Below are 17413 nucleotides of genomic sequence, written 5' to 3' on the forward strand. Positions count from 1 at the left end.
AGGTGTGGCTTTGTTGGAGGAGATGCATCACTAGGGGGAGGGCTTTGAGGTCTCAGAAGCTCAAGCCTGTGCTCTTGATGCTGCCTGCCCGCCTGCCCATCTGAGTGTAGAACTCTCAAGCTCCTTCTCCAGCGCAGTGTCTGCCTGTGTGTCACCATGCTTCTCACCATGATGATAATAGACTAAACCTCTGAAACTGTCAGCCAGCCCCAATTAAATGTTTTCCTTTATAAGAGTTTATGGTATCTTCACAGTAGTAGAAACCCTAACTAAGACACCTCCACAGGCCCCAACACACATATACACATACCCACGTGCAGATCCACACACACATATAATTTTAAAATAAATCTTTAAAAAGTAGTAACATCACTACTACATATTAAAAATAATAATGGTACTTTTATTTTTAAGTTATGGAACCTAGACTACTAATCTTTGGGAATCCTTACAGTCTTGAAGAATAAAGGAAAATATTTTCCCTCTTGTGACTACTTTAAGATTATTTTAAAATTTTTTTGGGGTCGGCTAGATGGTTCAGAGGGTGGGTAAAAACACTTGTTGTAAGCCTGACAACCTGAGTTTGATCTTGGACCTACATGGTGGAAGGAGAGAACTGAGTCCTGCAAATATCTGTGTGTCTTTGGCATTCAGGCCCTGTCTGCTCCCTACACAAATAAGTCAGTGTAACAAAATTTTAAAAACAAAACGATTTTGCATATCTTAGGACAATATAAGAAATCATTGCAAAGTAAAAACTTTAGTGAAAATAAATCATAAAAGTATAAATGGTGTAAGGGCTGGAGAAATGACTCAGTAGTTAAGAGCACTGGCTGCTCTTCTACAGACCTAGATTCGGTCTCAGCACCCATATGGCGGCTGACAACTGTCTGTAACTCCAGTTCCAGGGGATCTCATAACCAGTGCACATTAAAAAAAGAAGAATGGTGTCCTTGGTGGAACTTTAGCAATATTAATTAGTCCCATCTTATAAATTAAACTTAAAATGCATTATCATTTTTGTGTACATATTTAAATGTGAGTGCAAGTTCTTAAGGAATCCAGAAGAGGAGCAGTCTGAAGTGAGTGCCTGGTCCTCTGGAGGGGAGTTACGGATAGTTGTGACCTAACCGCTGTGGGTGCTGGGAGAGCAGTCAGCTCTCTTCACCACTGCCCACCTCTTGTAAATAATGAAGAGTGAATGAAAACTTTGGACGAAGTTAAAGTATGGAATTGTTACACCAAAGAAATTTGGAGAAAAGAATGACTTCGTTAATTTTAATTGGACAAATTTAAAATAATGGCTGGTTTTTTTTTTCAAATTTTATTTAGGCCAGTAGAGGGCACTGGCTCCCCTTCGAGTTGGCATTACAGACCAGTTTTGAGCCACTGTGGAGGTGCTGAGAATTGAACCCAGGTTCTCCGGAAGAGCAGCAAGTGCTCTTAACCACTGAACATCATCTTGTATTTTTTCACAAGCCTAAACTCTGCTTCCATTGTATATTTCATTTTTATAGTGTATGGCTTTAACTTTTTAAAAATGTGAAAAATACTTCTCATAAGCCATGGTGCAGTATTTTGTTTGTTTAATTTTTCATTTTTAACTATGTGTTTTTGTTTGTGTCCCCATGTGGATATGTGCATGAGTGAGGTACCTTAGAGGTCAGAAGGCCTTGGTTTGGTTTGGTTTGGTTTGGTTTGGTTTGGTTTGGTTTGGGATAGGGTCTCTCTCCAGAGATAGGTCCTGCTGACCCAGACTGGCCTTGAACTCACAGAGATCCACTTCTGCCTTCGAAATGCTGGTAGTAAAGGTGTGCACCACCATATATGGCTCAGAAGATACTGGATATGCTGAGACTGAATACATATCATCTGATTGTATTTCTTAGATATATAACTGTTTAAATATTTTTATTTATACATTTTTAAATTCAGGTGTTAGTTAATAAATTGCCCCCATAGAATAGTGTGTTGCCTACTATAAACTGGAGAGATTATTCCCAGATCTCCCTGTCCTTTTCCAGCTCTGAAGTCCTGGGAGTTTTTAGCATTATTTAGACATTCATGAAATATTTGGCAAAATGAAATTTGGGGAGAGTTCAGGGTTACTTTACCGTGTTCACGTAGCTCCTCTGCTGACGGTAGGAGCTCTTGGAAGCACCAGTAAAGCACAGTGGGTTTGTTTCTGCAGCCTTTAATGTGTCTATATTTGATCCTTAGCTCTTAGAGATGGTTATGTAGTTGCAGATTCATCTAAACTCTTAAACTGCAGCAGCATCGAGTCACCCCAGGGCCTGCGAGCACTCTGGCTCCACCTACTGTCTGAGTTCCCTTCTAAACTTACCTTTGTTTGTTGATTTTCCTCCTGTCTTTCTCTTTTCCCTTGTGTATTATTGGTTGCTTTGTGGTCATTGTGACGGCAATGCTTGACAGACATAATCTGAAGATGTATCCTAGCTTCAGCTCACCCTGGCGGGGTCAGCTGGAAGCCTGAGTGCGGTGGGGGCTCTTCACATTGTGGGCCAAGAAGCAAAGTTTGTGACAGAAACAAGGGGCTAGGCATAACCTTCAAGGACTTGCCCTTCATGACGCGTTTCTACCAGCTACACATTCCAGAGCCTTCCAAAATAACATCACCAGCAGGGGAACAAATGGTCAAATCGTGAGCTTGTGGGGGAACTATTTCAACTTCTCATCATAGCACCGTACTTTAATATATGAGTCTTTCTTGAGAAAAAAAAATGACTTTGTTAAGCAATTCTGAAGGTACCAGAATGTTGCCAGCCTGGCCTATAAATGGCGTCATATACAGAGACTGGTTAAACGTTTCAGATCTTTAAAATGTGTTTTTCCTTTTGTGTGTGTGCATTGTGTAAGAGGGTTCACTCACCCTCGCACGTGGGTGTGCAGGCCAGAGGTTAGCTCCAGGGTTGTGCACAGTTGCTCTCCACCTTACTGTCCGCCTGGCTAGCTCGAGATCCGCAGTGTCAGCTCCAGCCCCAGTAGCTGGGGTTCCAGGTACACACTACCACACTCAGTCCTTCGATGGCTCATGGGGAGCTGAGCTCATGACCCCGTGCTTACACAGACAACACTTCACTTACTGAGCCGTCTCTCTAGCCTTCTTGAAAAGATTGTTTAAATTCATTTAAATATATATCCAAGAAGAATTTTTTATTTAATAAATATTGTGTGGTGTATGAATGTATTTTATTTCCAGAAACTAAGCTGTTTTTTTTTATATAATTTTCAAGGAATTAATTCCAAGCCAAGTTAAATTTTTAGCAGAAGTAATTTAGCCTTTATTTATGTATCATTCATCCTTTTAACACTTTAAATTACAAAACACCATAGCCACATAAAAATATATGGAGAAGAAAAGGAAAAAAACATGATTTCACCTCATCTCCTACTTTTACGTGGTTGTTAGGGCGCCTCAGCAGCCATAGCCGAGTCCAGACACAGCCGATGAAAGTTTAACTGCCACAGTCACCTTATGGCCTGCTCTTTCCTCCAAATTCAGGGTTCCGTTCTATACTATCTTTAACTCTTCATTTGACAGCCAGCAGGAGTTAAACTGTGTCAGTGGAGGGCACTAGAGATACATCACAGGAGGAAGGACTTTGCCATCCTGGTATTGGTATATTGACCAGGCAACGTCTTGGTGCCGGTTCTTGAAGTCCAGGTGAAACTTGTACCATGTGCTCCTGCAAGTTCAGGAAGCTTCTCTACCCGGGTCCTGAAGTTAGTTCAAAGCACATAGTACCAGGAACTTTTCCCCACCCTCACAGGGCAGTCAGCTTTTGCTGGCATCTTAGAAGACAGCTTTCTTTCTGATGGTGAGAGGTGTGTGTGTGTGTGTGTGTGTGTGGTGTGTGTGAGAGAGAAAGAGAGAGAGAGAGAGAGAGAGAGAGAGAGAGAGAGAGAGAGAGAGAGAGAGAGGAGAGAGAGAGAAACGGGGGCTCGTGTATCCCAGACTGGTCTCAAATTCTCTATGCAGTGGAAGATGACCTTCAACTTCTGATGTTTCTCCTACCTCCTGAGTGCTAAGATTATAGACATAGCCACCACACCGACTTTATGTAGTGCTGGGAGTTGTGCTCGGGCTCTGTGCTGGACAAACGCTGTCAGTGGGCCTGTACCCCCAGCCTCTGGCAGGTTTCAGTGGTGGATCTCAGCAAGCTTGGTAGCATGTCACACAGCAGCTTCTCTACTGTGCGGTGCCACGGGTGCTGGTCTGCATCTCAGCCCCAGGGATCCACTTTCACCGCTTTACCCCAGTGAGTAGGGACGGTCTCCTTGTACCTGCTATTCCTTTATTCTGCAGAGTTCTCTTTGCTTCTTTCCTACTGGCTACTCCATTTCCTTCTTTTAATTAGTGATCTGTCCTTGAACTTGAGATCCTTCTATCTCTGCCTCCCAACATATATCAGGTGACTTAGCTCCAATATTTTTTATTTTTGAGACTGAATCTCATGTAGCCCAGGCTGGCCTTCAATTCACTATGTAGCTAAGGATAACCTTAAACGTCTGATCTTCATGCTGCTGAGTGCTGGAATTATAGACATGCACCACTTGGTTAGTGTGATATTGGAAGTCAATTCCTAGCATCTAGTGTCTCTCTCATGCATGATAGATAAGAACTTTCCCAACTGAGGTACATCTCTCCCTCTTCAGCAATTTTTATTGTAAACTTTTCTTGCTCAAATTGCTCCATGGCTTACCGATTCTGGTTAGAACCCGATCAATAGCAGTTTAAAAAAGTTTTAAGTCTGCAATCATGTATATTATTTTGCTATCATTTATATAATTTCCTATTTAAAGAGCAATTTTATATCTATTTTTAAATCAACTTTTTCATTTTTTTTTGTTCCATTACTTCCTCCCCACGCTTGAGCTGAGTCCCTAACCAGGTCTTGCTAGGCAAGCACTGAACCACCGAGCTAAATTCCTAGCTCCTAAATCGGTTTTCTAAAACATATGTCTGGAAAATTGTCTCAGAGGCTAAGAGCACTTGTTACTCTTGCACAGGGCCCAGCACCGCATGGGGCCTCACTAGTTCCAGGGGACCTGTGCCTTCTTCCAAACATCTTCAGATGCTCATCCCTTATGTAAAATGGCATAATATAATCATATAATCTGTGCGCATCCTTCAATATGCACCATGATCCCTTGATTACTTACAATACCTAACACAATGCAAATATTGTGTAAGTAGTTACTGTAATTTATTGTTGAGGGAATAATGGCAAGAAAAAGAAAAAAATATTCACATTTAAAAATATTTCCAGTATTTCCAGAATAATACAGAGTTCACAGATATGGAGGACCAACAGTATGTGGTTATACTTTACAGTAATACAATTGAAGTAGCCTAATATTCAGCAACAGATGCCTGGTTCAGTCGAGAGCAGGTTGACTGAACTTAGTACAGATTTCCAATACTTTTATCAGATATCCTACCAACATTTTGACTTATTAATTACCTCTTTTTCCTTGGAAACTTCCTGCAGTTTTTGCTTTATTTCCAGCTGCGTCATCACTGATATCTTGAGCTCTTGGTCTTTCACTTTCCTGTGTTGCAGCCCCTGTTTCTAAGATTTTTGTCTCATCTTTTCTCATAAGTAATGTCCTCGTTTTGGCTTCTTACATTATCTAGTTTGATCCAGAGAAAAGACGTGTTGCAAATATACTTTTTCAGTCCTGGATTGTTTGAGAAAATATCTCCATTCTCCTTTTTCACTTTGCTGATAATTTATCTTGATGTTAGTAACTATATTGAAAATCATTCACTTGAAACATGAAAATGTGCTGCTCATCTCTGCCTATCATAACACTGTATTGTTTATCATTTCTTTCCTAGTTTTACTAACAACTTACAACTTGGTTTTATTCTTTTGCTATTCATGTTTGAACTTTATTTTCATTACATTTTATTTATTTATCTACATGTGTGCACATGCATCCCAGAACACACGTGGAAATCAGAAACAGTGTGAAGGAATTGCTCTTCCACCATATGTATGGACCCCAGACATTAGAGTAATGCCATCAGGCTTGGGGACACACCTTTGCCCACTGAGAACTTTTTCAAAATATAAAAACGAGAACAAAAATTATATAAGATCCACTGCATTACAGAAAAATTAAAATTTAAAAATCTATTGTCTCACGTCCTGGAAGCACTACAAGGAAAATGAAATATTACAAAAACACATAAAATGTAAACTTTCAGTTCATTGCTTTTCAATTCCACGGCCAAAATAAATAACCCAATTATTTATATTATGTGATATTATAATATCAGAATTTATGTTATCATTCACTTACAGAGAACCACACTTTGAGTATAAACTTCCAGCTTTACCTAACTTACTGTTGTATTTCCGAGGTTTTTCTGAGATCCTTTCTTTGCTTGCTTTTAGAATTTAGAAATTCGCCTTAAGTGGGTATACTCTAAAACATCCTTAGGTTCATTTTTCAAGAAGTATCTTTGTTTTATTTGATTATTTTGAGAAATTTGTATTGAATAAAGACTTTTTTGTAGTACCTTGATGATATCTTATCACAGTCTTTCCAGTGAGTTCCTTATTTAACTATTGCTAAAGACGAAATGAATGTGTTCTTAAGGTCGCTGGTTAACTAATATTTTCTTGTGTTTCCCCATGTAGGGAATACAGTGAGCAACCTGATTATGATCATACCTCCGATCTTTGGCGCAGTTCAGAGCATCAGAGATGGACTGGAGAAGCGGTACATTGCTGCTTACTTAGCGCTCACGGGTACGTAGACGGCGTCATCTGACAACAGTGGTGTGCTGTAATAGTCTTCCGTACGCTAGTGAACAGTCTCAGGTGAATAAATACACACCAAAAGCTGTAGCATATGAGAGCTAATGCCCATAAGTGTAATAAGAGGTCTCATAACACCTGTCCACAGAAGAGTCTCTCTGAAAGCCTCAGGCGTTGGTAAGAAGGTGAGCGACTGTAGTGGAGCCCGAGACCTAAGGATTATTTGGAGAGTGCACACCCACACCCAGCTGTGCTCCTGAGTTCAGGCCTACGCTAAGGGCTTGTTTGATATGCCAGAGTGTTCAGAAGAAATCACATCTATTAGAGCAGTGGCAGAGAGGTTTATCTGCCTTCTGACATTGGTCCTGACAGTGAACCTGAAATTTATATTTTGCTTGGCTCAAAACTCTGATGTAGATCTCATTGTAGTTGGGGACTGCCCAGACTCTGTGAGGAGCTGGTGGGAGGTGCGTGCACATCTGGGCACCAGCATAGGTTCACCTGCTACTCAAAGGGATCCCTGTCAGCTCCAGCTCCTGTTGCTGCGGTCAGAACTGTCCCAGCTGTGGGGACTTCTCGACCACAACAGGTTTTTTGAGTCCCTCTGAAACTTTCTCGTCCTCTGCAGATCTGTAGAGCTAGGCTCCCCCATCAGTCTTATAACACCTCAGTCTAAGAGCACCCCTGAGTACTGAAATGTCTGCAGTGGTCACAGACTTAGGAAATATACATCTGCCTGCTTAAGGGAAGAAGGGTAGCACAAAGAAAGCCGTACAGACAGAGACTGAAACAACACCTAATTCTTCAAGAGAAGACAACATCTCATGTCTCAAAGCATCAGAAACAAGCAGTGAAATATGACCTCACCACAGACAAAGTAAGTTGTCAGTGATTGACCCCAGGAGAATGGAAGACTGTCAGAAATCTTGACATGGGGCCTAGAGAGATGGTTCCATGGTATAGAACACTTGTTGCTCTTGCAGAGGACCTGGCTTCAGTCCCGAGCACCCACGTGATAGCTCTCAACTATCCATAGCCCCAGTTTCAGGGGATCTGACACCCTTTTCTGACCTCTGCAGACACTAGGCATGTTTGTGGTGCACAGACACACATGCAGGCAGAACACTCATACACATAAATATATCTTAAACAATTTTTTTAAAGGAAGCTTAACTAGCCTTAGTAAAAACAATTCAGAAATGTATTAGAGAAGTTTAAAGGAAAGATGGAAATACCACTTTAAAAATCAAACAAAAATTATGCAGCTAAAAAATATGAAACATATAGTAGAGAACACCAGCAGTGAATCAGACAGCTTATTTAAACATACATAGTCAGTCAGGAGAGGAAACTAAAGAGGAATAAAAGGTTTAAGGGATTTGTAGAATAACATCAAAAAGCATTTATGAGTTATTTGAGGTCATGAAAGAATAGAAGAAGACAGGGAATAAAAGGTAAGAAATTATAGGGGTGGTAGAATGCTTGCTTAGCATGCCCCAAACTTTGACTTTTATCCCAGGCACTGTGTAAAGCGGATATGCTGACTCATGCCTACAATCTCAGCAGGTAGGAGGATCAAAATTTCAAGATCACCTTTGCTACATAGCAAGTTTGAGGCTTCCTAGGCCATATGAGACTGTCAAAAAGAGAAAGAAAAAAATATATAGCAGGGCTGGGTATGTAGCTTTGAGGTAGGGCACTTAACTTTCACAAGTTAACAATCACAAGTTAATTATCAGTCTTTAGCAACACACACACACAGAGAGGAGGAGAAGGGAGAGAAGAAATTATAGCAGAAAACTTTCTAAATCTGTAGAGAGAATATTAAGAAAGTAGGAGATCACAAATCAGATTCAGTCCAAATTTAAATATCAAAAGACATGTAATTGATATGAGATTCCCCTCTGTATGCTGTAAATACCGTTGGTTAATAAAGAAACTGGCTTGACCTGATAGGGTAGAACAGAGCTAGGTGGGGAAAACTAAACTGAATGCTGGGAGAAAGAAGGGTGGAGTGAGAGAGAAGCCATGTAACCCTGCCAGAGACAGACACTGGACAGAACTTTGCCAGTAAGCCACTGCCATGTGGTGATACATAGATTAATGGAGATGGGTTAAATTAATATGTAAGAGCTAGCCAATAAGAAGCTAGAGCTAACAGGCCACACAGTGATTTAATTAATACAGTTTCTGTGTGGTTATTTGAGAGTCTGGGTGGCTGGGAAACAAACAAACGGCCTCTACTACACATAATCTAATTGTCAACAGACAAAATATCTTAAAAGAAGTAAGTAGCATAAAGTGGACTCTTAATATACCTCAGTGAACTTCAACAGAAACCTTATAAGCCAGGGAATACGGTAATAGATTAGAATGTTTTTTTTTTTTTAAAAAAAATACCTGCCAATCAAGAAAAGCTATCTTACAAAAATGGGGCAATAGTAAGAACTAGTAAAAGCTGAAGAATTTGCCACAGCCAAGCCTGCCTTACAGGAAGTGCTAGGAGCCGGGCGGCGGTGGCGCACGCCTTTAATCCCAGCACTCGGGAGGCAGAGGCAGGCGGATCTCTGTGAGTTCGAGACCAGCCTGGTCTACAAGAGCTAGTTCCAGGACAGGCTCCAAAACCACAGAGAAACCCTGTCTCAAAAAACAAAAAACAAAAAACAAAACAAAAAAAAAGAAGTGCTAGGAGAGTCTGTATAAACAGCAGAAAAGGACATCAGTGAGTAATTTAAACGTCTGAAGGTATACAACTCACAAATACAGTATACAGTTAAATTTAGGATTTCCCTATGATATATAGTGAGCTATAAGTTAATTAGGTCTAGTATGAAGGATAAAAGACAAAGGTATTAAAGTAATGGTAACTATAATAATTATGTGGATAATAAAATATAAATTGTGACATCAGAAATTTAAAATTTAGGAAGGGGAAAAATTAAAATATGGAGTTTTTTTTTTTCTTTCTTTTTTTTTTTTTAACTGGGCAGTGGTGGTGTATGCCTTTAATCCTGGCACTTGGAAGGCAGAGACAGGAGAGTCCGAGGCCACTGTGGTCTACAGAGTGAGTTCTAGGACAGCCAGGGATACACAGAGAAACCCTGTCTACAAAATTAAACAAACAAAATGATTTTTTTTGCTTCCTTCTATGTGGTCAAACTGAGTTTTTAATCTGTTTAACACAAGCTATTATAATTGTAGGACATTCTTGGTAGTTTCATAGTAGCCATAGAGCAAAAAAATCTTAATTAATACACTAAAAATAAAATACATGGAGTTAGAATATACTAGAGAAAAGTCACTACCTCAAAGAAAGAGAATACTAGAAGAAAAGTATATACAAAACTACTAAAAGGCTTAAAATATAGTAACAAGTACTTATTTATCAATAGTTATCTTGAATGTAAATTGATTAACCTCTCCAATTAAAAAGCACAGAATAGCTAAATGATTACGAAACAAAACTGGGAATTGTATGTTGCCTCCAGCTGAGCCAGTCTGTGGACATGGATTCTAAAAGTAGTAGCTGCACTGAGCTCAGCCAGAATACTTGAGTCAAAATTATAAGACGAGGCAAAGATGCTCATTACATAATAATAAACAGGGCAATTCAACAGTCACAAATGCATGTACCAGTCAGACTATAATGCAGCTACTTTTAGCAATTGTCAGACTATCCAGGAAAAACAACAACAACAACAACAAAAACCCAGCAGATCTAAATTGCAGAATAGACCAAATGAACCTAACAGACATTTACAGAACAGTACACCCAACAGCTACAGAACACATATGTTCCTCACCACACATGGAGCATTCTCCAGGACAGGGCACATGTTGGCCCACAAAACAAGCTTTAACAATTCAAGACTGAAATGATTTTAAGTATATTTCTGATAAGAATGGTGTAAAACTACAAATAAATAACAGGAAAAATGTTAGGAATTCTACAGATATGCAGAAACTAAGGTATATGCTACTGAATAAAGAGTGAATTAATGAAAATAAAATGGAAACACAGCATATGAAACCTATAGGGAACAGCAAAAGCCATTCAGAAAAGATGAGCTCAAGTAACCCTAACACTGCATCCTAAGAAAGAAAAACAATAGACCCTGAAAATAATGGACGGAAGGAGATAATAAAGACCAGAGAAGAAACAATGAAATAGAGACAAATGCATACAATCAGTTAAATGAAGATGAATTACAACTGACACAGTGATACAAAGAATCATAAGGAACTTTTCTGGTTGTTTTTGGTTTTTGAGACAGGGTTTCCCCATGTAACCTTGACTGTCCTGGAACTCCATCTGTAGACCAGGCTAGCCTTGAACTCAGAGAACCACCTGTCTCTGCCTCCTGAGTGCTGGGAAAAAGATGTGCCCATCGCCTGGTCATAAGGAACTGTTATGAATAGTTATGTTCCAACAGATGGGATAAAATAGAAATACACAAATTTCTGGACACATAGCTTATTGATAAAATAGCATCTCCAGTCATTAGGGCGAAGGTAAAATATTTTTATAATTGATGCTAGAAAAATAATTGCTAAATAATTGTATGTACCTTGCATCATACACAAAAATAAATTATCAATTGATCAAAATAATAAACATAAAAACCAAAATATTACAAATGCTGAAAGAAAATGTGTGAATTTATGTCCAGCATTTTGGAAAGGCTTTCTGTGATTTAAATCCAGGTGTAAGGAAAGATGGACAAATTGAGCTACACATCTGGCCAGGTGCAGTGGGGCACACATGTAATTCCAGCCCCTTGGGAGCTTGCCTGAATACAGAGTGTGAAGTAAACCTACACAACTTAGGCTCTGTCTTGAGCTACAGTTTCTTTTGGCTTGGGATGCTCAGGGGTAGAGCATCTACCTAGCATAAACATAGCCCTTGCATCAATCCCCAGCACTACCAAAAGAGGGACTTTCAGTTAGCATGAAATAAAATATATGGACTATTGACATAATATTTGTTATAAAAGTCCTACGTAACTACAAAAGTTTATTAGCTAGGCTTACAAAGTCCACTTTTGAGCCAGAACATTGAAAATGTCTTCTATGCCTTTCTGTACATAGCTCTGTAATTGTTTCCTAGATATGTAAATTGTATATAAAATATTTTATAAAAGAACCTGAGTTAGAATTCCTTCCTTATTACTTAATAGTGCTATGGCATTTGTGAACCTTCATTGTCAATTAACTGCATGAAGTCCAGATGGTAACTGATAATGATTCTGTAAAGACGAAAGGGCCTAGAGCATTTGTAATGGTCAGCATACTTGGCATAGCATAAAACTTGAGTGCATAGAACTATTTATTGTAGGAGAGACAGCCCAAAGCGGCCACCAGCGTCTGAGGTGCTCCCTTGGCTCATTGGATCTGTGGACTATAGACCACAGAAAGAATTAGAGTGAGTCAGAAAGAAGCAGAGTTAATATTTTAATTATTTACACATAGAGACTGCAGTACACTTTCTCAAGAAAGTTCTCAAAAGAGAACATTTAGGTGTCTGACAGTAGTTTTAGCTATATGATATTGTGGCTCTTTAAGTTATATTGCTAGGTTTTGTGGATCAGAGGAGTACAAGAGAGTGCTAAAGGAAGCTGACCAACTATGCACATGAAAGCTGGTCCTGCGTACCCAGTACTTTATAGAAAAATAGAGTATTGTTAATCTAGTAAACTACTTAGTAGGGAGAATTTTAGAAAAATTATACTGTGCTTACTTTTGTTTTTTCTATGCCAAAATCCTCAGTCAAAGCACTAACTCAGCATCGTCTGTGTCCTGTATCACAAGAACTTATAGACTTAGTTTTCCTCAGGACTTAGTACTTAATGTCTTACTGTCTTCTGAAGTCACTCTGACCCCCAAATAATTTCTTGCTAATCCTTTTATTTGCCTGTCTTAATTTCAGTGGTGGGGATGGGCTCCTGGTGTTTCCACATGACTCTGAAGTATGAAATGCAGGTGAGTAATGGCAAAAGAAAGTGGTTCTTTCAGTTTAGAGACACCTCCAAATTGAGAAAAGAACACATAACTAAAGGATGATGGGGGAGGCTTGTCTTCTTGAAGTTTTTCCCTTCAGGTCAAAGGACTCAGATTGACTGTATAAAGAAGTAGTATGGCTTTCTGTGTATGCCAATTCTGGGCAGACATATATAACTTTAAAACAGCATTAGCTGTTAGGTGGAGGTGTTCTAAAAGGTAGTAAGCTATTCACGAAAACATACTCTTAGGTACCTCCAGTCTTTGGTGTGAAGAGTTTATCTATCTAGTCATTTGAACCTGTTGGCTTATCATCTCTAACGAAGCAGAGTTAGTGTAGACTGGCCATTCTGAAATTCAGACCTGGTTATTTTGTATACCAACTACAGAGGACCCAGGTTTGGTTCTCAGCACTCACATGGCAGCTCACAGCCATCTGTGACTCCAGTTCCAGGGGATCCAAAAACTCTTTCAAAACACACACATGGTACTAAGTACATGAAACCAAAATGCTTACACAAATAAAATTAATGTTTTTTAAAAACTGGACAAAAAGATTAATAAGCGATAAGATGCAGACTGGTGAGACAGGACAAAGAAAGGTGCTTGCTGTCAAGCCCAGCCACCTGCGTTTATCCTCATGATCCTCTTGGTGGAAGGAGAGAGCCAACTTCCAGACATTGTCCTCCAGCCCCACATGTGTGCAGTTACACGCATGCCCAACAGTACCCTCTCTCTGCTCAGTAATAAGTAAGTAGGTGCTGGTACAAGGTTTCAGTCAGTAAAGCACTTGTCTTGCAAGTGTGAGGACCTGGGTTTGAGTCCCAAAGTCCACGCAAAAGTGCCAAGAATGGTAGCTTATGCTTGCCATTCCAGGCAACAGGCAGATCTGGTGCTTTGTGGCTATCAGGTTTGCCCTATTCAACAAGCTCCAGGTCAGTCAGGAACAGGATTTGAGTGCCTGAGGAAAAGCACTTAAAGGTTGACCACTTGCCTCCATGAGTGTGCACACAATACACACGCACACACGTACAAATGGGTGAATATTTATATTTCTGTAAATGTAGTCCTTTTAAATAAGCCACAGATATCTGGAGTCCATGCCTTTCTCCTGAGCCACAGATCTGTACGTCTTATTACCTGATGGACATTTCTAATATCTGTGTCTGAACGCTGAAATGGTTCTTGCCATTTTCTCTGTTTTCACAACCTCCTTCGCCTGAACTACTGTATCCTGAATTGTTAGGCAAGAAGCTTGATGTATCATTTTTAGCTTCTTTCTCCTTACCTTTCTATAAAATTAATAACAAATATCTATTTATTTTACTTTCTAAATAGTTACCAAATCTGCACATTTATAATTTATTATTTTCTTGGCCTGGACTCTGCTCTCTGGGATAAGTCAGTCAGACTTCGATGTCTGTCTTAGAAGGGATGAATAGATAACTTTGATGGTTCGAAAACAACTAACAAGGAAATTAGATGGTGGTGCATATATTAAATAATTAGCAAAAGAAATTAAATAAGAATTAATAATCAGGACTGAGCACTAGGAATTTTATTTTGACGTCCATAACTATAGCTGTACTATGCTCACACTTTGTCTCTCTGCTTCATGTAGCTGTTGGATGAGCTCCCCATGATTTACAGCTGCTGTGTATTTGTGTACTGCATGTGAGTACTGACATTTGAAATTCAATTCCGTGTGGGTACTAGGATACGTAAGATTAAAAAAATTGTGACATTAGTGGAGAGTTTAGTTTCTGGGAAGCTACAGTAATCTCAGAACCCTAAATGCCAGTTTAGATAGATCCTAATTTGACTTAAATAGGCATTGTGACTTCTCTTGAGTGAAGAATGTGTCCAAATTGTGCCATGAAAGTTTTGGAGCAGTTTCTCTATACTGTAGTATGAGTGGTTTCTTTTTTAGTTACTGCGTTTAAAAAATATTATTTTTATTTTATGTGTGTGAGCATTTTGCCTGCATGTATGTCTGTACGCCATGTGCATGCCTAGTATGAGAAGGTCAGAAGAGGGGATTGAATCTCTGGAACTGGAGCTATGGAGGGTTGTGAACCAGCACGCATGTGCTAGGAACTGGATCCAGGTTTTCTGCAGGAGTAACGAGCACTCTTAGTGGCTGAGCGAGCACCAGTTTCCTTTGTTGTTCTTGTTGATTAGTGTGTGCGTGCGTGTGTGCATGTGTGTGCGTGTGTGTGTGTGTACCACAGTGTACATGCCGGGGTCAGAAGTGGGTTCTCCTCCCAGCCTGGTAAACTGAGGCTGAACATTGTCTTCAGGCTTGAACTGTAATTGCTTTAACCTGCTGAACCATTTCATTAGCTCATGAACTGTTTCTTGATAAAAGCTTACCCGAAAAGTGAAGTAACTCATAGTTATTAGTTGTTTGATAATTTCATACACTGTAATTTGATCATCTGTTCCCCCTTCTCTGAACTCTTCTAGATCTATTCCTATCTCCCTAACTACCCAGTTTCATGTTCTATTTTTATTATTGTTGTTGTTGTTGTTATTATTATTATTTTAACCTATCAGGTCCACTTGTGTTGATCAGCTGCTCTTGGATGTGGGGCTTTCTCTAAGACAGTGCAGGTGACGTACCAGTGGCCATACCATTAAAGAATACAGACTGTCTCTTTCCCAGCAGCTCCTTAGCCGTGATGGGGCCTTGTGACCCCCCCCCCCCCGTCTCCAGATTTCCACTAATGACGACAGTAGGTGCTGAGCTGGTTTTATACACAAGTAAAGCACGAGAAATTTAGCAACCTGCTCAAGGATTTGAGTGTATCTTCATTAATAAGCATGTCAGGCATACGTTATATTATACAGGTTCACAGTCTCTGAAGGACACTAAAATATCCCTGGAAAGAGCCCATGATAGAAAATTACAAGGGCCATAATCTCTCTGACTCTGAATGGTTTTTGTTTTGTTTTAATTGGTTCTAGGATGTTCTTTGACCATATCAAGTACTCAAAGCAGTCTAGACCTCCAGCTGTTTCTAAACCTGCTTGCCTTGTGTGCTTACATCTGTGAAGCATGTGCTGGAAAGCCTTTGTGGTAAACATGGAAGGAGAAGGCAAAAGAGTCAAGTACTAACCTTCTGTGAACAGGGCCAGGATCAGAAAGCAGTGATAGCCTTCCTGGTGGTGATGTAAGACACACCTCTTGTAAAGATCTCCTTCATCCCTCTCCAGAAGAGGAAAAGAGGAAGAGCCCGAGTTTCCACATCACGGGTGTGAAATACCCAGGAGGCTATAGAATCACTGTGACCTTCAGCTATACACAGTCTGTGTGTTTGCTGCTCCACTGTCCTCTGGCAGCCAGAGGGGACAACACAGCTTACAAAGGGTTGGGTGCTCCTTCTGGAGGAAGTAGTGCTGTAGGAGGCCCCCTAAATATCCACACAGAAACTGTATTAATTAAATCACTGCTTGGCCCATTAGCTCTAGCTTCTTATTGGCTAACTCTTGCATAATAATTTAACCCATTTCTATTAATCTGTGTTTTGCCACAAGGTTGTGGCTTACCAGGTAAAGTTCCAGCATCTGCCTTCTTTCTCCCAGCATCCAGTTTAGTTTTCCCCACCTAAGTTCTGCCTTGCTATAGATCCAAAGTAGTTTCTTTATTAATCAATGGTAATCACAGCACACAGAGGGGAATCCCACATCAAAGTAGTTCTGAAAGCACCCTGATTCAAGACAAGTGGAAACCATCCAGTAAATCTTGGATATATATAAAAAAGTCAGTGCATAAAATAAAGTGGTAACATTTGTGCATATGGGTGATTTGCCTGTATGTATGACTTGTGCACCTCGTGTGTGCCTGTAGAGGACCGAGAAGGCATTGTATCCCCGGAACTGAAATTGTAGACAATTGTGAGCTGCCGTCTGATGCCTTCACACTATCCTTTGAGAACATTCTATATAAGTTTCTCAGCTGTAGACAAAGCAAAAATGAAACTATAATTCATAAATACACTAACTTTTCTATCCAATTATAAAATCATATAATTTAAAAGTAAGATCCTGCCTCATATTTGTATGTTCAGAGACATAAAACCATAGAATTTAAAGGTGACAGAGCATAGAGACCTATTCCAGTCTCCTTTCTTTACGGAGGAGATAAGCATGTAGTTCAGTGAGTAAAGTGAGAATGCACTGCTGGCTGGCTGTTCTAATGCAGTCCTCAAAGGTTGAGTGCTTACTGGTAGCCCGCTGCCCCCCCCCCCATGCTATCTCCTGTGCATTGGGCACTGACCTAGTAATTGTCTGCAGATATAGTAAGATTTCATCACCGTACATAAAGAATTCACAGTCTAGTTGGGGAGACACATAGGAAAACCAAGTATAATGCAATGCCTTTTTCTCTTCCTCCTCTTCTCAACAGAATTTCACTCTGCAGCCCAGGACTGTCCTCCAGTCCTGGCCTCCTGAGTGCTGGGTAGCAAGCATGAGCTACCATGCCTAGCAGCACAATGATCTCAGTAGCTGCATTCAGAGAGAGCATTGTTGTAGGATAACAAATACACAAAGCTACTGGAGTTAAAGAGACTTCCCTTTTGTCAGGATGCGAGGAAACTGTGACCCCATAGAGGGAGTCCAGC

The 17413-nt window shown here is 40.0% G+C and overlaps 1 protein-coding gene across 1 annotated transcript in view; it reads left to right on the forward strand.

Annotated features, from left to right (window-relative positions):
- Acer3 (alkaline ceramidase 3) overlaps window positions 1-17413 on the forward strand; it is a 70378-nt gene that overhangs the window by 24796 nt on the left and 28169 nt on the right. Inside the window, exons 2-4 of the mRNA XM_057756171.1 lie at window positions 6672-6782; window positions 12718-12770; window positions 14410-14462. Of these exons, the coding sequence (XP_057612154.1) occupies window positions 6672-6782; window positions 12718-12770; window positions 14410-14462 (217 nt within the window). The remainder of the gene's footprint in view (window positions 1-6671; window positions 6783-12717; window positions 12771-14409; window positions 14463-17413) is intronic.

The sequence above is a fragment of the Chionomys nivalis genome, chromosome 23, assembly GCF_950005125.1.
Source record: "Chionomys nivalis chromosome 23, mChiNiv1.1, whole genome shotgun sequence".
Classification (NCBI taxonomy): domain Eukaryota; kingdom Metazoa; phylum Chordata; class Mammalia; order Rodentia; family Cricetidae; genus Chionomys; species Chionomys nivalis.